General features: G+C 37.3%; 1 protein-coding gene across 4 annotated transcripts in view; it reads right to left on the reverse strand.

Moving 5' to 3' along the window:
• The window catches only part of LOC127956677 (coiled-coil domain-containing protein 136), a 30,383-nt gene extending 7,921 nt beyond the window's left edge, over positions 1 to 22,462 (reverse strand). For 3 of the 4 annotated variants that reach the window (XR_008153614.1, XM_052554831.1, XM_052554829.1), the window contains exons 1-8: positions 22,140 to 22,278; positions 21,661 to 21,884; positions 8,415 to 8,747; positions 8,133 to 8,207; positions 6,473 to 6,784; positions 3,084 to 3,201; positions 1,495 to 1,768; positions 585 to 719 (exon numbers count right to left, since the gene is read on the reverse strand). Coding sequence is in view for 3 of the 4 variants with exons in the window: in XM_052554831.1 (XP_052410791.1) it covers positions 585 to 719; positions 1,495 to 1,768; positions 3,084 to 3,201; positions 6,473 to 6,784; positions 8,133 to 8,207; positions 8,415 to 8,747; positions 21,661 to 21,715 (1,302 nt within the window). In the remaining variant the exon portion in view is untranslated. Of the gene's footprint in view, positions 1 to 584; positions 720 to 1,494; positions 1,769 to 3,083; positions 3,202 to 6,472; positions 6,785 to 8,132; positions 8,208 to 8,414; positions 8,748 to 21,660; positions 21,885 to 21,967; positions 22,048 to 22,139 lie in introns of all 4 variants that reach the window. The other variant, XM_052554830.1, reaches the window with a different exon arrangement.
• Positions 22,463 to 24,292: the final 1,830 nt, after the last annotated feature.

Genomic DNA, 24,292 nt, shown 5'->3' on the forward strand with positions numbered 1-24,292 from the left:
TTCTAAGAGCTTGTTGTTAGACAGAACAGGGGTTAGAAAGACCTCTATGTCAGTGCACATTGTACACACACACAAACTGGATCAAGAAAACTAGCTAGACACATTAGCTGCTAAAGGTTTGACAAACACAAGATGTGAAAACACACACACACACAGCCCAGAATCAATGTGTGTGACAGGGCAAAAAGCAACCCAAAGTGAAACATACACACTCGACCGAAAATGGCGAAGTGGTTTAGTAAGACAGGATGCGCTTTGAAAGACAGGTACTGCTGTTGGACAGATGGTGGTTGCCCACATGCAAACCGTTAGTCATGTACAGAGCATTTTCAAATGCTGACAAACATGTAGTTCGATGGAGTCATTGTGTCATACTGTTGATAACATTTTGCCCTACTTGCTGTGTGAGTAATGTCTGTTTGTTTTCAGCATGTGGACAGTGCGGTGATTTATTGGAGGTCGCATTTTTACCCCAAGGAAGTTCACATGTTCACTGTTTGAAGTTCTAGATTGATGGCACTTGTGGATTTGGAAGAAAGCAGTAGGCCATGAACTGATATCTGACCCTCTTTATGACCCCTCACCTGAGCCTTCCTCCCAGCCAGCTGATCAAGCTCCGCCCTGCAACGCTGAAGCTCCGCCTCTAGCTCCGCCCTCTCTCTCTGGCTGCTCTCATACAGCCCCTGCAGTTCCATAAGCTCCCCTTTTAGTCCCTCACACTAAAAGAAGGGAGAGATATGAACAAATGATAGAGGACAACTGATTAGATTCACTGAGTCACAGGGAGAGTTTTAGCATATGCTGCAGAAAGAAGTTGACTAAAAATCTTTGTTTAATCATTTCATTATTCAATAGAGAACAGAGGAATTTGATTTTCTTTGTTGTCACATTGTCAGGGTTTTTCAGCGCTATTTCCCACAAGGTCATTCTGTTGAACAACTGAAGGCAAAATTATCAGATATTCTGCTAGCATCAAGTATTTGGCTCACACTTTTTGTCAATACCATGACAGATGGTTTTGTTTGACACCTAATGTGACTCAATTTACCCCATACTGAGAGTGGAGAATGTTTTTAATTAGTATTTGTGTCAGAATTTTTTAAATATGAAAAATATGACATTATCATCACACATAAAAGTATACATACATACATTTAAATAAACACATCATAAATTTAATTAAATATATCAAAATTTACACAATGTCTGTTGCTGGACAAATCTCTTGTATAAATGTTGATCTATGAGAAAGTAAAGTTAAAATGAACCACAATTCTTTATTTATTTCATTTGAACCAAGTAATTGACTGGAGTTGATTGGAATTTATTCGAACTGACTGAGAAATATTAAAAAATTCAGGTGGCTATTTCGTACCAAAAATGATCCAAAAACATTTACAATTGAAAATGCACTCATCTAAAGTTGAAACATCTGTTATTTGGCCAAGTGGGCAACTAATTTTACCACTAGTGTAAATACTGGCCATGCCGTACCTCTCTCTGGACCTGTGATGCTTTCTCCTCGGCCTGTTTCAGCTGGTCTCTGAGGGAGAACACCTCTGAGAACCCTCCACTCACGCTCGTCGGGGTGACGGGTTTGCCCTCAAACGAGATGTTCTTTTGGGTATAAGCGTCCACCCATTCCCCACCTCCTACTTTCAACGTGCTGACGAATCCCTCGGCCATCACCTCCTTCTCTACATCTTTTCCTGTGTCATTTTCTCCATCAATCTGCTCTACTTTCAGTGCCAGGCATGAATCAGCTGAGCTGTCAGGATAAAAGCAGGAAATATACAGTACATTTATTATAGATAGATGTACATGTTGTGGTGCATTTTTAGTGTAGTACTAATTTACTTGAACTTGTGCACTCTTCGTAGATTAGCTGAAAATTTTGACTTTTTGTGTGTGTGTCTGTGTCTGTGTGTGCTCTTGTTTTTGTGACATATCAGGACACAACTCTGTATAATGACATGTGTATGACACAGGCATTACAAGGATATTACATTTTTCAAAACACTAATAAAACATACAGAATGAGTTTTTTTTTTTTTTTGAGAAAGTAAAAATGCACAAAGTTTCCTGTGAGGGTTAGGGTTAGGTGTAGGGTTGGTGAAGGGCGATAGATATACAGTTTTTACAGTATAAAAACCATTACGCCTATGGGATGTCCCCACTTTTCACAAAAACAAACATATGTGTGTGAGTGTGTGTGTGTGTGTGTGTGGGTGTGTGTGTGTGTGTGTGTGTGTGTGACAGCTGCACTGCAGTACTCATCACTGATTAATTCTCATAATAATTTATTCAAAATCTCAAACTCTTTGCTTTCTCTCCCTCATTCACTCTCTTAGTCTCTCACAGTGCTCAAAAAAGCCTTTACAGTAAACACATAAATGTCATAGAAAATTAAACTACATAAAATAAAATTAAAAAACTTTAGGTATTCAAATAAAAAATAAAAATGCACCTGACAAACCCCATTAACTAGAGAAGAGAATTATGCTTGTACATTTTGTATTTTTTTGAAGAGGTGCTGAAATGTGTGTTTTGGGCAGATTTAAGGCTTAAATCAAACAATTTATTGAGAGATGCATTAGAATATTAAACTGTGCCTATGTAAAATGATATATTGATCAACTTCAGCACATTTTCTACATTTTAGACTGTATAAAATCATCTGTTCTCACTTCCGAGAAGAGTTATTCTTTTGAGCTGAAACATTTAGCACTAGTTTAAAAAAAACATAATGGTATACTTACAAAAGCATTCATTTCAAATAGAGATTGAATTAGAATAATAAAGTCAAAGAAACCTTGATGTCTTAAAATTGCTGTAAGGCAACTGCGTCTCATCTCGCTGCCAAAATATTTGGATAAGATGAAATACACAGTAATTAATGTTTCATGTTGCTGTGAAACACCTTCATAGCTGCGAAATAGTTTTAGCGAGAGTGTCCATTGAGACAGATTACGGCTGAATGCTTCAGCGGTCACGCCGGCCTTATTAACAGAGACAGAATTTGCAAAGCTCAGCGGCTGAGTTGTCTTGTTTGTGTGTGATTGACAGGCCATGTGGCCAATCACCTGGCTCGCTGCTGCTCCAGCATCTCCAGTTTCTCAGAGAGCTGCTTGTTGTCGTTCTTTAGAGTCTGACACACATCTTTCAGGGAGCGACACTCCTCCATCAGCTGGTCCATGTCACCTGTCCGATCACAAAATAAGAACAGATGTCAGTAGAAGTAGGGAAAACCGGTAAATTCAGAATAGCAAATTAGCACTTTACTATGTCTGCTGTTCTAAATTTGTGTACGTTCCAAATGGAATACTACCATACTACTTTTTGCAGTATGCAGTATGTATAGTGTTCACATTTTATGCAAGAAAAGTATGCTATTCCAAATGTAGTCACATTTTCTGAGCAAAAATTCTAGCATACCAAAGATGCAAAAATTGACACTTGAATAATAATACACTATCATTCAAAAGTTTAGGTTCGGTGAGATATTTGATTGTTTTTGAACTCATATGCTCACCAAGGTTGCATTTATTTGATAAAGAAAAAAGTGAAATTGTTAAAAGTTCTTGTACTTCAAAATAACTGTATTTGTTTTAAAAGATTTTAAAATGTAATTTATTCCTGCAAATGAAAAGCTGAATTTTCAGCATCATTACTCTAGTTCTCAGTGTCACATGATCCTTCAGAAAACATACATACTATACGCTTATTTGCTGCTCAAGAAACATTTATTATTGCCTAATACTTTTGTGGAAACATCATATCTTTTTTCCAGGATGCTTTGCATTTGAAACAGTTTAAAAGAACAACACTTATTTGAAATAGAAGTCTCCTGTATCATTATGAATTTCTTTACAGTCACTTTTGATAAATTGGATGCATCCTTGCAGAATAAAATTTAGAATTGATTAAAAAAGAATAATAATTAACAAAAAAACTAGTATATATATAACGATAACTGATTCAGAGTCATATACTACATTGTAGTCACATCTACTTAAGTGATCATGTATTTATTTTTCATCAAATTTTGCACAAATACATCAACATTTTTTTAGCAGTACGATCCAAAAAATACATAATACATTAAAATAAATTCTAGTATGAATATAGTAGTATACCACTTGGAACATAAAGGCCAAATTGCACCCAAATAGATTTGTTTCAGACTGTGAAATAAACGATACAGTTGCTACACATCCACTGCAGAAAAATATTGAACATTTGTCCAGGGAGCCGTAAATACACACCAAACCCTGCAACTAGTCTCCATGGAAACAACCCATTCTGCTCTCTTCCCGCTGCAGCAGTCTGACCTGTCAATCAAGAGTCATGTTTTCCTTGCACGTCCCCCATGGTGCAACGTTCAACCCCCGATAGCATAGGCTCTAATCTAGAAAGAATCTCAGTAGCAAACAACTCTGCACTCTGTCTCAGCCAGGCCTGGATGTGTACGGGGTGTAGATAACCATCAGACGCGTCTGACCCCAGATCAGAGGTAACACGCATGCATCAATCAGAGGCTCTGATGTGTTTGTGTTCAACACTGCTTAGTGATCAGCACATCTGACCACACGACCCCACCAGCAGTAATCACTGGTATGTTGTTTTTACTGCAGACCTTAATATAGGAAAGTTCTACTGGCATTAAGGGAGCAGAAAACAGCCCCAGCGCCCTTTCAACACCAGACAAATGGGGCTCCGCAGAGGTCCTGCACTCTGTCAGAATGTCAAACAGACACTCAGACACTGAGAGAACCTGTAATACACTCGCATTTGTCAGTGACAATGCATTCTGGGTAATATCAGAGTACTATGTCGTATCAGGCAATTGCTGGAGAAATCTCAGCTGGCTAATGTACAGAAACACAGACGAGGTCTGGAAAAATTGACTCCACTGAGCATGTAATTTTTCATGTGTGTGGAATAGTTGGATTATACCCCAAAATTATAGATAAGAAGACCCACAAAAATGCGTACATTTGATTCTCTATCATTGTGAATCATATTTAACTAATAAGTATATAAACCTTTTTTTATATTGATAATATGTTGTAATGATATTAGCATAGTATCACTTAAGCCTCACATAAACATTTTTATTAACATTTTCATTAAAGCATTATTTAGTATGTTTTTTTTAGCATAATTTTATTTATTTGTATATTATAGTTTACATTTTTGTAATTAGCTTCATTTTTATATTTTCAGTTTTCTTTTTAATTTAAGTTTTGTGTTTTAATGTTGTATAAAAAATGTATTAGCTTTCTTTTGTATTTTAACAAACTAATTTTACTTATTTAGCTTATTTTCAGCAACATATTATTTTTATATTTATTTATTATTCATTTATAAATTTTTTACGTTTAGGTTTTTCCATATAAAATGTATACTTTCATTTCAGATTTATATTCTTTATTACAGCTTTATTTCAATTACAGAAACCAGTTTTTAATAGTTTTTATTTTAGTTAACAACTATAACTCTGATAAAGCAATTTTTCCTTAATGATGAATGTTGTCAAATTGTCAGATTTCAGGTTTTCCTTGAAAAAATGTTGTGCACAATACGCAAATACCACACACTGACACTAACACACAAATATATACACACACACACACACACACTTAATTTTCTCTTAATTATTTACTTGTGTATGTAATTCTTAAATATAGAAACCTGAAATAGACATTTGCATTCACATTATTTCACACTTCTTAGCTTATGCATTTGAGCACATCCAAACAAACCCATTGGAGCAAGATTGTGCCAAATCACACAAAGCCAACAAATCTCACACACACACACCCTCATGGAAAATGGGCCCATCCTGCCAATTGCAGAAAGTTGTTTTGGAGGGGTGTGAGTGTGTGCTGTATTATTTCCTCGTTGCACCATCTCACCGCTCATTAGAAGTCATTTATTCCCATATTCCCACAGTTTTTTATAGTGTGTTGAGTTCATTGTGGAGCACTTTATGCTGGTGTCCCTAACTAACAGGACATCCTTGACCAACCAGTCTCATTAGAAAGATCAAGCTGGACAACAAGGCTTCACTAATGTCTGGCAAACAGCATAGCTATGTTGATCCACCAGCACTAGCCAGTATAACCTACGCTTCATGCTGATATCTGATAAGACGTGGCCTAGTGGTTAGAGAGTTTGACTCCTAACCCTACCGTTGTGGGTTCGAGTCTTTGGCCGACAATACCATGACTGAAGTGCCCTTGAGCAAGGCACCGAACCCCCAACTGCTCCCCGGGCGCTGCAGAATAAATGGCTGCCCACTACTCCGGGTGTGTGTTCACTGCTGTGTGTGTGCACTTTGGATGGGTTAAATGAAGAGCACGAATTCTGAGTATGGGTCACCATACTTGGCTGTATGTCACGTCATATAAACTGGTCTTTTTATTTGGGATATCTCCATTGGGAGCCTGTAGTGTGGTGGGACTCAGACCTTCTTCTCCTGCTTTCTCTTGCTCTTCTCTGCACTGGTTCTTCATTCTGATTTCGGCCCGCAGTGTGGTGAGCTCCAGCTCGTACTCCTGCGTGGTGCCGCGCAGACGCTCCAGTTCGGCACGCAGACGGCACAGTTCCTCCTGCAGCAGAGCAATGTCATTCTCCCGCTCGGCTGCGGCCTCCTCCGCCGCCTGCTGCAGCTCCTGCACCTCCTCCTGCGCCACACGCAGCTCCTCCTGCGCCTCCCACAGCTCGCTGGCCTTCTCCTCCTCAAGACTGTCCAGCTCCTCTTGCACCGAACGCAGCTGAGCTGTGGGTCAGAAACAGCAACACAACGATATTTTCAATTACAAACTGAGTAACAAAAAGTACTGAAGTACAGTGATGGGATAATATGGTATTACTATGTAAGTGTTTCCTTTTTAATACATTTGCAAAGTTGTGATAAATCCAGTTTTTGTTTCTATAGGCATTGCATATCTGTGCTGTTTGAGCACATCAAGACCATTTGAGGTCTATAATCAGCCACTTCACTGAAAACCAAAGACATTTGAAGTGAAAAATACAGGCCTTCGGTTCATGTCTCATTACAGCATTCACTCAGCACGTCCAGCTGTCAAGTAGCTAAAACTAACCACACGAAGTATGAATTTAATCTGCAGGGGCTTCTGGAAAACTATAATCAGTCTCCTTCTTGCAAGGCGGGAAAACGGATGGTAGAAAAGACGCTTCGGCACAGGCTGTGATTAAACCGCAGAGCCGTTTCTTCAGCGTGTGAATCTGATTCTGCCAGTGGTTGGTTGTGTTATTCACATCTGTGATGCCATTACTCATGGTGGTACCTCGGCACAGCCCGTGCACTTCTGCAAACGCTGGTTTACTCTGCCTCCTCACAGTTCATTTCATTTAATTACAGCACAGCCCCCGAGAGAGTGAAAGTGAGTCACTGGGGAAGTGAACAACAATTCCATCATCTCCGCTTTTCCCATTTCTCACACAGGCCCTCTTGCACTCGACCAAACTAATGGAAAGGAGATGTTCAGGGTTGAAGGATTGAGATAATCTCCATCATAATACAATCACAGATAACACTGAGTTTGAATACAAGAAGACCTTGAATGAGTATTTGAACAGAGAGTAATTCAATAAGTTGATATTATCAATTTTAATGTATTCATAAAGAGAAAAAAAAAGCTGTATTGTAACAAAGGTGTTTGCATAGTATTTAGTGCATACTGAAAAAAGTACCCAGTGCATTGTACAATAACATATATTGCACATTGTGGCAAATGTTATCTGGGTAGTAGTATAAGAGTATATTCAGTAACACCATCTGTAGTATAAAATGTCCAACTATAGCAAATGTTTTCTATTATTAATCCTGCACAAAGATATGAATATGCAAATAGCCTCTTCAAATCATCTGTGGTCTGTGTTGAAATCATTAAACAGCTTGATATATCAAGAATGTTTATTCAATAGCGTTGGACACAGCTGTTATTCAGTATGCTAAATGTAAGAGGATATTTTTGCTGCTTGATGACTGGGTATAATAATTTGCATCCGTCATATTTAAAGACTAAAGTTACGTTTATTTATTTTATCATTGACTGCAGTTATTAGAGTTGGGATGCGTTTCTAATTGTGTTTCTGTTCACCTTGAAGTCTCTGGATCTGTCTCGTAAAACTCTCGGCCTGGTGGGCGCTTGCCAGCCTCTCTTCCTCCAAAAGACCTACAAAGCAAAACAATGACATTAAACGGCGGCTGGAGGGACGTGAGTAATTAGTAACTTATCACTGGCATCCCACAATATTAACAAGCCAGGAATGTTTGTGTGAGGAACAGGTGGTTTGGCGGTCAGTGACAGCTGAGCATGCTCAGAGGGAACTCCTCGCTGATGATGTCACACCCTAAAAACAGACCCCAAAAGCATACGCACCCTGAAGCTCGTTGTAGCTCTCCTCCTGTCGTTGTGACACCTCTCTGGTCTCCTCCAGCTCCACGAGCAGCTGCACCACCTGCGACCTCAGAACCTCCAGCTCATCTTCATCATCCACTCCTCTCTGCTCCTCTCTGTCCCCCTCCTTCTCCTCCTCCACCGTCTCCTCCTCCTCTTCTTTCTTCTCCCGCTCATCCTCCTGCCCCTTCTCTCCGTTTCCGACCTCCACCTCCTCCTGGTCTCTCTCCTCGTTGTCGTCTATCGAGCCTCGCTCTTTGGCCGTCATTTCACTGCCTATACCTGGCCGCTCCGCTTTCAAGTCACACACATCATCTGAGACAAGAAAAAAAAAAGAGACAAATATTAATTAATCAGTCAATTATATGTAATACTTGATTCTACATTTTTTCAGCTACCAGATATACTGTATATAAAATAGTTTCTTCGCACACATTAAAATAATGTTAACTGACATTATATATTACACAGATAAATGCAAATAGAAATAACACTATATCTATTTTTTTATCTATCTATCTATCTATCTATATTGTTTTATAATGAATACTGTGAATCGAGCTTAACTTGTACTGAACCTACAATATTCCTTCAGCCAATTCTTTCCTGCTCTAATTAACATTAGCTCATGCCACAAAATGGCATTTAAAAGTTGTGTAGTTGTCATCCCCACATTCTCTGTTTGGAAAGGAGTTGTGCAGCTATGCATGTCCCCCACCCCCACCCCCCATCTGTCGTCTCAAGTGAGAATCTACTAGATCCATTCAGTCCAACACCTTCATCTGAGGAAAGTCTTCATCACCTGCTGGCCTCCGGCTCTCATGGCTCTCTTCTACCAACAGACCCCCTCAAGCAATCAAAACACCCACCCAGGGCCACCAGTGCCCCAGTGCTAGAGGAATGTGTGCTATTTTAAGGATTTAGGCCATGAATCGCCCCTCTGCCTTCACCTGTTGTTTGTTCACAAACACACACACACACACATAGTCCAGACAAGAATTCACAGCCAGCAACAGCAGTAGCCCTTTCAAACTGTAAGAGATCCATAGAGTCCTCTAGTGGCAAGAGTGGGTGTAGACATATATAATTGTACGTCTATATACAGTACATATATGTACATATGTGTAGATATATATAATTTTTTTTACATATATCAAATGTTTATATAAAGTATATATATATATATATATATATATATATATATATATATATATATATATATATATATATATATATACTGTATATAATTGCGTGTGTGTATGTGTGTGTGTGTGTAGTCTAAATATATGCAATCACTCACACACATAATAGTGCAGTAGTTAAATTAGTAATTATTGCTACATTATTAATAAAAATAATAATTTTACACAAGCATATATATATGTGTGTGTGTGTGCGTGTGTGTGTGTGTGTGTGTGTAAAATTATTATATATTATTAATAATAACATAAAATATAAAAATTATATGTTTTAAATAAGATACAACACATTAAACAGATCACATTTGCTATTTTTACATATGCGGAATGAAAAGAGGCAAACAAACTGAATGAAAGAGCATGTAATGTGAGCAGCTGATCTCCTGCTGTCGTTCTCCTCTCCGGGGTATGCTAATCACCCACCAAAGTAAGGAGCCAACTGGTTAAAAATAGCCTATTTCAACACCCTCCTTCTCTTCTATCCCTTTCCTCTTTTCTTTTCCTCACACCCTTATTTCTTGTACTATTCACATCACCTCTTTTTCATTCTTGCATTCCAAATGATCCACCTGTTCTTTCCCGGGTCCGTCCATCTTTCCAACAGTCACCTGTTTCTCTCTTCTTAAATTTACCGCCACGTTTTTAACACCCTCTCTTCTCCTCATCTTCCCTCTTCTCCCTGATCCATAACTCTAGTGTTAACAGGTGCTGCCCCCTGACCTCTGAACTCATAGAACCAGACCACTCAGTTGGTCAGCCAATTACACACTAAATCTCTCCTACAATCTCACTTTCTAGATCTCTTTAAAGAGATTATTCATCCAAAAATGAAAACTACCTCATGATTTAATCCCCTTCAAACTATCCTAGGCGTATATGACTTTATTCTTTCTCCACGTGGTTCTAAGGGGTTAATAAAGACCTTCTGAAGTGAATTGATGCAGTTGTGCAAGAAAAATATCCATATTTAAAACTTTATAAACCATAATCTCTAGTTTACGCTAACTGTCATACACAAGCATGGAGCCATGTGAAGCACTTTTTATCAAAAATGGATGCACTTTATTGGACTTCAAAAAAATCAACAGCCATTCACTGCCATTATAAAGCTTGGAAGAGCCAGGATATTTTTTTTATATAACTCTGATTGTATTTGTCTGAAAGAAGAAAGACATATACACCTAGGATGGCTTGAGGGTAAGTAAATCATTGAGTAATTTTCGTTTTGGGTTGAACTATCCCTTTAATGATAGAAGGATTGTGTGAGAGATCATAATTATATAAATATAAATCATTACTTCTACTATTTTTAACATGTATGATTATTCATTAATTATTTTATATGTGTATATGAATAAATAAATGATTACAGCAGTGTCTTAAAGAATTTAGCTGAATCAATGATATATGTCTATAATATCATAAGGCAAATGTAAATTGGATAATGAACGACGAATTGAACGGACGTGAGGTCCACACACAGGACACAGAGACAGTCAGCAATGCCAGACCTGACTAGACGATTCACTTCTCTGATCCTCTTAGATCAGATGCCTGCGTGGGATTAACAGAATCTGTCAGTGCGGAAAATGAATTGTCTCGCCAGCAACTCCTCCTCCATTCCTACATCTTTCATTCTCTCATTCACTCCCTCTTTCTCTTTTCCCCTTGTTTATTTTCTCTCACTCCCCTCTCTCTTCCTGAATGATATATATTCTCCTGTAATGAGTCCTGTGCTGTATTATTGATCATGCTTTGCAGATTAAAGTCTTTCAAACATCTATTAAATAGTAATGAACCAGTGGGGAAACACACACACATACAGGCAGAAGCAGCAGCACAGGCAGGGTCTTGAGCTTTAAAGGATTATAGGCAGCTTTGATAGCCCCCAATCAGCTTTATCCAGCATATCAGAGCTATGAATTATTCTGTGGGGACAGAGAATTATTTTTACACCCAGACAGACATCTGGATCAATCACTGGATATGCAACGCACATCGCAATCATGCGGCATCCCTCAGGACGAATAACGCAAAGCAGTTACACAACAGCAGCTTCAGTGGTTTTCTGAATAATTAGTACTCAGTCTATGATCGTTGATAAAAAAAAAAACATATAGTTCTGCGTACTTTTATACATAATGTTTTAAAAATTAAAGAAACTGTTCACCCAAAAATGAAAATGTGCTGAAAATGTACTCACCCTCAGGCCATCCAAGATGTAGATGATATTATTTGTTCATTTGAACAGATTTGGAGAAATTTAGCATTACATAACCTGCTCACCAAAAGATCCTCTGCAGTAAATGGGTGCCGTCAGAATGAGAGTCCAAAGAGCTGATAAAAACATCACCATAATTCACAAATAATCAAGGAGAAGCTGTGTATTTACAAGAAACAAAGCCATTATTAAGGCATTTTAACTTTATAATGTCACTTCTGATGGCACCCATTCACTACAGAGGATCCATTGGTGACAAAGTGATGTAATGCTACATTTCTCCAAATATTTTCTGATGAACAAATAATCTCATCTATATCTTGGATGGCTTGAGTGTAAGTAAATTAAAATTTTGGGGGATCTATTCTTTTAAAGGGGTATATCATAATCTCATCTCGCTGATGTTAGAAGGGTCTTGAAAACAACAAAAAAAAGAACTGCTTTTGTGCTAGAAAACTTGACTTCATAAGTAATATGTTAGAATCATTTTTAATAATATTTAAGACTAGATTTTTTAAATATACTATAAAAATTCATTTAAAATACGCATATACTCCTTTAATGGTTACAGTGAGTCTCCAGCTGTACTCTATACTTCATCAAATGCTCACAATCTAACAGCACAGATTGTTTTTCTCTTGCAATAACATAATGCACCATATGACATAACAGATGCCTCACTTCCTGTTGAACTCAGATTCTTGTGATTTTCTTGAGTATGACGATTCCTCATGAACACAGCCCAAGAATAGGCATCTTTGTTTAACAGACATAGCTCAGGAGAATGCGAGAGTCTGTTCCATAATTTGTGCAATTTCGCCTGATTACAACTGCATGATGGTATCTGCAGCTGCATAAAAACAACAATGAGAAATGTGTTATGTGGAATATATACCCCACTCTGAAATCAGAACATTCATTTACAAAACGACTGACACGATTAATTTGTAAATGAGCACTTTGGAGATAATAATCAAATGAAACCATTTCAGACCATGTCCAGAGGCTCTTAATATCATAAGTGGCAGTAAATGTTGATGTGCAAAGAGTCCCATCACAAACAGACCAATATAGATCTCGTCTGGTTCTCAGAGTTCCCATGAGCTCAGAAAATGAATGTCATTCTGGTCACAAGCGTAGCTTTGGGATCAGCCAGAAATTAGTTCTTAGTCTGAAAGACCCCTATTATACAGTAACTTTAAGTACATATGCACGTTCTGTCCATAATCAGCCCGTGTCTGGCTAAAATCCAGACTGTGACATCAGTTTCCTGTTTATAGCGCTGTTCTCACTCCCAATGCTAGCCAAGGGTAACATTACACTGACCTCAACCTTAACCTTAACACACACATACATCCTTCAACACACCTTTCAGCTTCAAAGTCTCAAGCTATTCATCAAATCCAAAAATAATATTTAAACACTTAATTTAATGCAGCCTGTCGCCGCCATATGAACTGCACTGAAAATAAGAGTCTAAACATCGTTACATTCACAAAACACAAAGATTAACCTAAAAAAATAGACTCTTGCACATACACTTAAGGCATTTTCTACTTAAGTTGCATTGCTCCTCATTATTAAAGCATGACTGCAATGCAGCAAGCTGTTTTTCCATAGTAAACTCGTGCCAGAAACAAGCACTACAGCTGCGGTGTTGTGCAGAGGTTAAAGTGCTACAAAACGCATCTTCAGTAATGGGTCAAAAGTTGCACTTGACAATGTTAAACAGCTGCTCATAAAGTCAATGGGTCTCCTAGAGCGTTAGCTGCAGGGTTCTGAAGGGAAGTGATGCGGTCGGTGTTTGGTGTTGTTTAAGCATGCAGTAAACCACACGCTAAGTATAGCCAGCAAAGTCTCTGCGAAGAGGACCCAGACTGAGCTGGCTAAATGGTGACTGTCAGTTAATAAACTGACAACTCTGCTGAAAAACATATGCATGGGAAAGGGGTCTGAAAATGTCACCTACAGGGACCTTCAAGTGAATGCACACACACACACACACACACACACAAAATCCTAATAATGGGTGCTGTGGTGTTTTTGGAGACAGTTTTCCCAAAAAAACAAATTTCTTTCATGATTTTCTCACATTTATGTTGTTCTAAACCAGTATGACTTATTTTCTTCTGTGAAACACAAAAGAAAACATTTTGCAGAATGTTCATGCTGCTCTATTCCATTCAGCAAATGTAAATGGTAACAGGGTTTTTTCTCCTTATATCCAACTTCCTCAGCATACATATGGCATATAGAAAATTGAAACTGCTAGATTGTTCATATAGTTGAAAAATCGAAACAGTATTATTACCCATCACTAATTTGTTAAATATAATGGTAAAGCATGACGATATTATAATCAAGCTGCTTTGACACACAAAAAAATAAATACAACCATGAAAGTAGTCGACAAAACCCTTCGAAGCTACAGTATAATGGTAGTCAAAGTTTCCAATAATAAAATTGGCACTTCTGCATATTCAAACTTGACATAGTTGCAAGACATATGATAACTAACTGCAATCATCACTGATATCAAGCCTGGCAAGACGTCGCATTTGGAATCTATGCAAATGCTAAATAAAATCTGATCGTAAGTGCAGAGGGGAAAAATATAGGTAAGTCTCATAAAATACTTTTATGGTGCCATTTTTGTAAATTTGAGAGCTCCACAAGTCCACATGACATTCTGTGAAACACCTCCTTTTTTGATTCACATTGAAAATGAAGTAATATGGAATTGGAAAGTCATGAAAGTTCCTCAGTAATTAACAAAGTTCCCTATTTCTCTAAAACGTTCTTATAAGAAACAGCACTAATTGCAATAATCAACATAATCTTTCATATACCCTTGTAGTGACAGGAAAAGGAGTCATTTCAGAGATGCAAAAGGTTTCGATTGAATATCATAAAAGGCTATTCTACATTACAACAATGTGCCCTGATGAATTATGCACAATTAGGAAATTTTTTAAGCATGAATACAGGGTAAATTTTGGTCTAATATTGTGCATGCACACATTGCAGAGAGCAAAGGAGGGTGTTGAGTGACATATTTTACATTGCGATCCATCAAAAAATATGTATTACATAAAGCTTGTATAGCCCTAAAAGACTCATATGTAAACGAACACTAACACAATGTAAATCAGCATCCGCCTGTATGAATAGACCTGTGTTTCAGGAATATTAATGAGGCCTAACAGGTGGGGGAGGATTACGCATTATCGAAACACCCCAATTATTGAAACTGTGAATTAGTTTTCATTAAGTGATGACAAGTTAGACATCGCCACAGCAGCAGAAAGCATCACATCAGACTTTGAATAAGTAAAAAAGAAAGTGTGCTCCATCCCTCCATGACTATAATGGTCGATAATTATTTAAAATCTAGTGTGGAATGCTTTATACCAGTCGAAACTCAATTTAATCTGATATGTTCTTGTTTAAAGACCGCTTTTCAGTGTTTCCAGCATGCAAAAATTAGTTTTACTTTTATGTTTCTAGTTTCATTTTAATTTAAAGTTTTGCGATTTTTTCTATTTCTATGTAGCATTAATTTATTTCGATTTCAGAAAATGTGTATTAAAATACTTATTCGCAACAGTTTTACTGCAATTAAATAGATATAAGCATGCAAAAAAAACTGTTCAGTGCTCTAGTAAGAAACTGTGAACTCAACTAAATAAAACACATCTGAACAACCATCTTTAACAAACAATTCTGTATTATATTTGGTTGTTTGTTCCTAAATGTTCCATTTTAATAGCCAGGGGCTTCCTAGTCCTGAACAAAACCAAAAATATCTCTGTTGGTCCTGTTAGCAAGATATCTGAGCTTTTCGCCCACTATGTGGTAGAGCCGTCCAGTCTAAAACCTTTACACACACGCACGCAGACAACTGTAAGACAAGCCTCGCGTACAAAGAAGTCACTCTGACTCTGTCTTTCCAAATCGGATTAATTCTCGGAGAGAAACTTTGAAACCAATTAGCATTTTCTTAAAGAACAAAAGAATAAACCAAAATGACATAACACCATGTAGCTGGAATAAAAGATTTGTATAGGAGACTGCAGAAATGCGGCATAAAAGGGTGAGAGAGTTGTGTTTAAGTGAGATATCACCGTGTCCCAGAAGCATTAGAGTGCTTTAAATGTGCGTGTGTGTGTGTGTGTGTGCGTGTCACATTTCTAGTGCAGTGAGGAGAGGCATGAATTATTCACGTCGAATCCATCCTGGCATGGAAGGAGGAAAGGTAGAATGAGAGGAGAGAAGGCGAAAGATAGAGAAAGAGAAAGAAAAGAGAAAGAGAGAGAGAGAAGTATAAGGAAAAAGAGAGAAAGGGTGGAGGGGTGGAAGTGGGAAGCAGGAAAAAGGGCGGCGGAGAGGAGAAAGCAGCACTGGAAAACAAGTCTGTTGTTTTCTCACTCTAGACGCAAAAGGAGGAGCTTCATGACGTTCAAGTTTGCAGGAGTTCACATGCTCTCGTCTTGTTGTCATGGTTACAACCCCCTGCCCAAGCCCCAATATTTCCTACATAAACAACATCGTCATCTGAGTTATATAATAAAAAAAGCACCAAACCATTCTTTCAGTGAATAGTAAACGCTATACATTGGAACAATGGTGAACAATTATAATACTTTTACTTGGTGTAATGGTAATTGCAATGCATTAAATGTGCTGTATGTATTTTTTTTTTTTTTTTTTTTTTTTTTTTTTTTTTGACTGGACTAAAGCATATTTAGGAAACATTATTAGACCTGTTTCTTAAAAAAAAAAAAACAATGCTAAAGCCAGTAGTCCTACGTTGAAATGTGTGTTCGGTGTTGGAATGTCTGTTTTTGACTGCCAATTTACCAAATACTCCAGTTGGTAGTAAACGCAGCATACTGCAGCCATTTCAAGCCAGCAAACAAACTGGATCACAGATCGCAGATTCTACCCAACCAAAAAAAGCCTCTGCATCCATCTAAAAATCTCTATGACTAGAGACATATTAAAATTGTCATAAATCAACTCATCAATTTACAGAGTAAGACTCGTCACCTTCCATTCTCAATTGCGTGCTTTGTGTCTTTGATCTGGCAACCCGTGTGATCATCAAGTCTGAGGAGGAGGGCCAGGAAAAACAACTCTCTCCAATATTTAGAATTTAGACAGCAGTACCTAATTCAACCCCTAGCTGTCAATATTACACAGTGCACCTTTATGCACATGAATTCAAAGTTGACATGGAACAGTCAGAAACCACTTAAAACAGCCTAGCAGCTACACAGCAACATTATAAACCACTCAGATCACCTTAACAACCACATAGAAATGTCCTGGCAACTTCCCACAACACACCAGCGTAATGTCAGTGAGTTTTTGTCAAAATCTAGAGGGGTAATAATATCCAACCCCCCCACCCCATCTACACAATCTGGGTTACATCTTCAGAAAAGTAATTTCAGATGTGGAGAAACTTTTGATGAAAGATTATGAAGAAGAGCGTTTTTTTCCTTTAGAACAATGATGAGTTAGAGAGGTAAAATGGGTCGTGTGCGGATTTAATGTTTTGAGAAAAAGCATACACAAAAAAACTCACACACACGCACACACACACACAGCAGAAAATTGAGTTAGATCTCTCAAACTCTCAAGGCTGGAGCTCTCTGTGGACTCCTTGAGCTCTTGCTCATGAGAAAGATGTTTTTCTGTGTGTGGGCCCTCACTTACCAGCGTGGTGCGTACACACTATCTCTCTCTGCATGTAACTTTTCTTGCTAACCAAGCATGATCTCAATTGAACTGCCCTTGAGATTCCTGCCGTCAGCTCCTCTGGAACGTTCAAAGAGCCACTCCACACATCCGAGATGGGGTCAGCGAGCGACAGAAGAGGAAACCCGCAGGAAAGAGGAGAGGAAGACTTGGAGGAAGGAAAACTGCAGTATACCTTGTTTGTGTCATTCAGAGTTCAGATGTCAATGTACGTAAATCTCCACGACATATAAACAAGAACGAAGGAATGTTCTGCGTTCAAAATAAGTTTTTGTGGCATGCTGTCACTTAAATAACTTCATTAAATCCTTCAGATTTTATAAATAAACTAAAAGTCTCTAGTAAAAGCATACTTGAGAAAAAGTATTTGACGCAAAGCATTTCTAAAATGCTTTCGAGCTGCAATGTGTGCAATGCAATCTCATTTTTAATGTTAGATTATATGTAAACAGTAACTTTCTGGCATCTTCTTGAATTTTATGTGATAGTAATAGATTAAAGGAATAGTTCAGCTAAAAAATTGTATTTGCTGAAATTGGATTCGCTCTTAGGCCATGCAGGATGTGAATGAGTTTGTTTCTTCATCAGAAATTTACCTCATCAACAGATCCTCTGCAGTGAATGGGTGCCGTCAGAACAAGAGTCCAAAAAGCTGATAAATATTTTTTAGAACTTTTTAGAGCTGTTTTTGCTTTTAACTGTGCTTAATCTGTGCATATTTCTCTCCTGAACCTGACAAGACATCTTATTTTACTGGAGAAAGCCAAAAGCAACAGTTTAAAGTTATAAACATCTTAATGATGGATTTGTTTCCAACAAACATGAAGATTTTCGTTTCACAAGCCGTTAACTGATGAACAGGAGTTGTGTGGATTATTGTGATGTTTTTATCAGCTGTGCAGATTCTCATTCTGACGGCACCCATTCAGGATCCATTGGTGAGCAAGTGATGCAATGCTCAATTTCTATACATCTGTTCAGATGAAGAAACAAACTTTTTACATTTTGGATGTGCTGAAGGTCAGAAAATCTTAATAACTTTATGGTCATGACAAGAGCTGAAAATTTAAATAAACTTTGCACAGACAAGGTTAATAAGCATAAACTCAAACATTATGTTTGTGACTAGCATGATGCAACTACACTTGTCTCATTCTGAGATGATGATGGATAATATTGGTCTCGTTATACTTTCACAATAGTGTGTCTTGTATTTTAACATTTTCCTGTTGCAATGCATCACTGATTTTTACTGGGAGTGCAGATTTCACTAACTGGGAGACGAGTCGAAAACTAAATTCTCTATCAGAGCGACAGAAAGAAATTCGATCTCATGACGTTAATATTCAGTGAAGTTTTCTAACACAGCTCACATGAACAAAGATTCAAACAGGCATGAACTGAGAAAAGGCCTCTATATGTAAATGAACTAAAAAACAAAAAGTTTTGGAGTTTGACTGGACCTAAACTTTGTAAATGCTATGGCACCAAGAATGTGGGCGGTGAGAGAAAGAACGTGTGTTTTCATCATCCGGGGGTGGACAGGGAATGCAAGTGGCACTCGAATAATGTGGAACATGTGGGTGTCTGGTGGATGGAGGAGAGGTAGGCAGCACCATCACTGCTGGCTAAATCAGCAGGGCATTTAGAAGGAATTGTCACGGAAGCACTGCAAATAAGGAGTGTGATATGGAAGTGATGTGTTCAAATGATACTCTATTGCTCCCCAAACACCACAGGAGATTTTAAACCTCCTTCAATCTATCTCTCCATCTCAGGTCCACCTACAGAAGCATATGTCCCAATTTACTGCGGTAATACCATGTAAGATCAAGTGAAACAATCCTTGTGCATCTTGTGACAGGATGCGAGGTTCTCTGGGAAAGGAGCAATGGAGATAGAAAAGGTGGGACTGAAGCTTTGAAGATCACATACGGCACTGCTTTTGATCAGATGCACAATTTAAAACAATCCCCCTAGTGCTCAGACATCAGCTATTTAAGACGTAAAAGCCCTTCCAAGGAGAAATCTGCAGCATTGCAGTGTGCCTATAAGTGTATGCCCCCAAACACTGAAAACATGATAGTTTCATAACAACACCCCAGTGAGCATGAAACATATCTGAAAGTCAGTATTTGGTTTCCCATCATCCTTCGCTGCACATCTTCAAAGCGTTCCCAACTATGGTAACAAAGCGACTCCATTTACTTGCAAATATACAGCATGTGAAAACAAAACAGGCTTAATTCACAAGCAGACCACAGTACACCAAACTTGGTGGGTTGATAAGATTGGTTATGAAAAGCATGAGAATCAATGGTGTCAAAATTTGGCAAGTTTGAATATGTTTAGGTGCTAATGTTTATTTCGAGCTATGATGGAGGGAAGTTCTTAAACACTTTTTTTTTATTATTATCATTATTATTACTTTGAATACTTTCCATATCTTTTAATATTGAGAGGCAACTATTTATTTGAAAGTTTATTCCCTCAAAAGTAGTTTTTGTTTTTTGCAAATTACATTTTTTAAGTAAAAAAAAATAAGAATACACAGAGATAGATTACAAATTATTATTCTTATCATATTCTTATTATTATTGCAATTCCATTCTTAAGTTGACAAAAATAAGAATAATACACATGGATAGATTAATAATAATAATAATAATAATAATAACAATAATAATAACGGCATTGAGGCATTACAAAAATTATTATTATTATTATTATTATTATTATTTATCGTTGTTGTTGTTGTTGCTATAATTAGTTTTTTTTTTTTTTTACAATCCTAATCCATGTTTTTTCAGCAAAACAAAAATAATTAAATAAAACACCTAAATAAATTGTCAAAAAAGATAATTAAAACATGCTAAGAATTTTGTTTCTCTTGGTTTATTTTTTACCGTATTGGCAAATTATTATTATTATTATTATTACTGAAAAATAGTGAAATAAGCATTAAAAAGTAACTACATTTTATTTGTTTAAAAAAGATGAAATGCCAATGACTTAAAGGCACACTATATAATTCTTCACCTCTAGAGGGCGCATATACAAAATAAACAAAGACCAGGTAGAATAGTTTGATGATGCTGTGACTGTGTGTGGAATCATGGGAGTTGTGGTCTTCATCCCCACGGCTAATGTAATCCTACGGGACACCGGCAGAAATCATGTTCATGGATGAGCTAATGATTTATGAACGTAGTAGAATGAAGCAAAGTGAGGCTGAAAGCAGCCGAAACAAAAAGAGGCCACTGAACGAGTGCGACACATGGCTCGAAAGCAACGGAGCTTTTATTATGCCACAGTCGACTACTTCAGCTCCTTCCAGTCGTGTGTATGTGGGGAAAAAAGCAGCGCCGTTTTATCATACTAGATACGTTTTGAAAGTTCTGTTATAATGCTACTCTATGCGGTCATCATTTAGTGTTTCCATATGTTTATGTCATCACCGGTCTATTAAAACACACAACATATTAAACTGTCTTCGGTGTTTCCATACGTTTTCTCCAAAACAAAATCATCAAAATCACCAAAAATTGGTCTGTATCACTAGTTAAAATTGCTAATTTCTCTGGATTTAATCATTCTTTGAAACATTTGGGATAATATAAGTACACAAGTCAGAAAATCTTACATATTGTGCCTTTAAGAAAATTAAGTTTTAACGCAAAACATATTATCTGAACATAAATCTTAATATCGAACACAATTTTACTAGCAGTTGCACTAGATGACGTGTAAGCAGAAAACCACCATCACATAATGACATCAGTGTCTGAGGCGAGGTTGGATGTTTACCTACACATATCTCGTCTTCCCCAAGATACACACATAACCTTTCCTTTGACTGACACTTTCTCTGTCTCTATTTAACATCAGACAAAGACAGCGAGCCCGTCTCATCCTTCCAAACAACCTTCTGCCTCATGACAGACCAGATAACAATGCAGATGCAGGTAGAGGGAGAGAAAACAAGAATTATTTCCATGCACAATTGAACACCTGTAGATGCATCACACACACAACACACACACACCTGCAGGTTCCAAGACCTCCTCAATGACGGGCGGCAGACGCAATCCGCAGTCCATGGTTGTCGTGGCGACAGGCCTCAGGAAGTTGGGGGGGGGAGATGTCCAAACACGCTCGCCAATGAAGCAGGCGCAGTGATAATGGTCAGAAAACAGAAGGGACAATCACACACAGCCCTGCGAGGAATGTCAGGCTCCACACACACTGTGCTGCGACGGTCGATACATCCTGAAACACACACACACAAATACACACAGATCAGTTCGATATCCTTCTAAACGACTGCGGAAATCACCGTCTAAACTGCTTACAGTTGATTTATTGCTCTTCCTGAACAACTGTGCAGTTCTCTCACTCTCTCCTCTGCTCTCTGTTTTTCTTATCGTCACCTCTGTACAAAACAAAGCCTGAAACCCTGCACAGCATCAAGGGTATTTCAGCAGCATGATCATTCAAACACACAGAAAGCATTGCTCTGCTTACCTTTAATGAGATCTGTGTGCAGCTCAGGACACTGACAGCTTACGTTCCCGTTACTCGCTGTGCATTATGTGTCGTTTACTGCGCGCCCTCCTCTCGCCTCTCCTCCCTCCTTCCTTCCCCCTCGCTCTCTCTCTCGCTCGCTCACTCGCTCTGGCTCTCTTGCTCCCCCATTTATCTTTAACCTCAGTTTGCTCTTCACTCATCTGTTAACTGTGCTATTGCTTTGTGTGGTCCATTGTCTCACAGATTCAACTCAGCCAACTTTTGAGGACATCTTGATGCTTTTTGCACTGATATACATTTTGGGTCCATGATAACTGCAAAGTAACTAATTAAAAACCAGAAGTAAGTTTGGTATAAGACATTTGATGTAAGATATTTCTAGTAATATATTTCATTCAATTTAACTCTTATTATTATTTTATTTAATTACACATTTTATGTTATTTTTACTATTTATTTAAGTTAATTCTTAATCAGTTTTATTAATAGTTATCAGATATTATTATTTTAAGCCTTCATTCTATGCAGCTCTGGAAAAATAATCATAATAATAATTTGTTTTATTAAATATTATCAAGGATTATTATTTTATTATTTTAAGCCTTCATTCTATGCAGCTCTGGAAAATAATAATAATAATACTAATAATGACAATAATAAGCATTTTTGTTTAAAAAAATATGCCATGTTTTAGACCTCAAATAATGTCACATTAAAGCTGTGCCTGGAGTTATTGCACCAAATATTTATTTCTTAAATCAAGTTAAAACATTATTAGTATATATATATATATATATATATATATATATATATATATATATATATATATATATATATATATATATATATATATATACTTAAACACATACCTATAAATATTAAATACAGAGGACCTGTTTATTTTGTAGAGGTCCCCGTTTTTAATGCTAGTTCTATTAACAGATAGTAAAAATTATACAAACAGACATTAACAAATATAAATAAATAGCAAATAGTAAAATTTGTTGAGTAGTGTTATTGAAATGATTAGCTTAAAGAAAAAGTAGCAAGTATGCTATTCTAACAGCTATAAACAAACATACTAATGCTAAACTGTCAGGAGGGATCGTCTATATATAAATACACTAGTGAGGAGACAAGAACTCTTATTTGTGTCTCGTATCTTGGTCAGATTAGCCTTCTCACAAGTGTATCTCGATTTACAATGGCCTGTAGGAGATGCAATGTGCAGCACATGTTGTTCTTACCAATTGCCACAGTTAGGGAAGGGACCTTGCTTCATTCAATAAGAAACTACAGCTGCCTGAGAGACATTTTGTCATTCGCAGAAGCTCTGCCTGCAAAACCATTCAGACTGTGTGTCAACGAGTGAGAGAGAAAACGTGACGAGCTGCAGCTGAAACGAGGCCCAAAATCTTCCCGTTAAATGAAGAAAGTCATCGGGAACGGGTCCTGTGTAAAGTGTAAACTGAAGGTTTAACCACATACTCATTACACGGATGCTCCTGCTCAAGGTTACGTGTTGTTTATTTGGGAGTCCGTTAACAAGCTCAGTGTCGGTCATTTTCTCTCCGTTTCACATAAACACACTAAAATAGCTCAAAAGGAATCAATGTTTTAAGCTTAAAGCTAACAAACTGACCAAAACTCCTTTGTAACTGCAGAAACAAACGATTTACCACAGCAAAAGATCGATATGTTAGCCTAATTTAGACTAGGCCGATCCGTGTCCATTTTTTCCCCTAACAATTTTCTTCCAACAAGTCATAGCAAACCCATTTGTTCTTACCAGCTGAGGAAAAAAGTATTACAATAAATCACTGATTTATTCTAAAGATGATTAGCTCACATCAGACCGTGCAAATGATTATTATTGTTGTACTTTTTTCTTAAATTATTAATGTTAACAACATCAGCATTGTGTGACTTTGAGTATTAGAAAATGTATTAAGAGTATTAGTCTAGAAAATGTCACGTGGTTGGCCAGACAAGGCCTACCTTTGAAATTATAAGTCAAAATGGTGAAATTGTCAACTATGTCAATTGTCAACTAGTTAATTACTAGATATGAACATATGAACTAACAATGTGTGTAGTTAATGTTTCTGTTCAACTGCGAAGTATTTATTTATTTTTTTACATTGTAATTA

The sequence above is a fragment of the Carassius gibelio genome, chromosome B4, assembly GCF_023724105.1.
Source record: "Carassius gibelio isolate Cgi1373 ecotype wild population from Czech Republic chromosome B4, carGib1.2-hapl.c, whole genome shotgun sequence".
NCBI classification, from domain to species: domain Eukaryota; kingdom Metazoa; phylum Chordata; class Actinopteri; order Cypriniformes; family Cyprinidae; genus Carassius; species Carassius gibelio.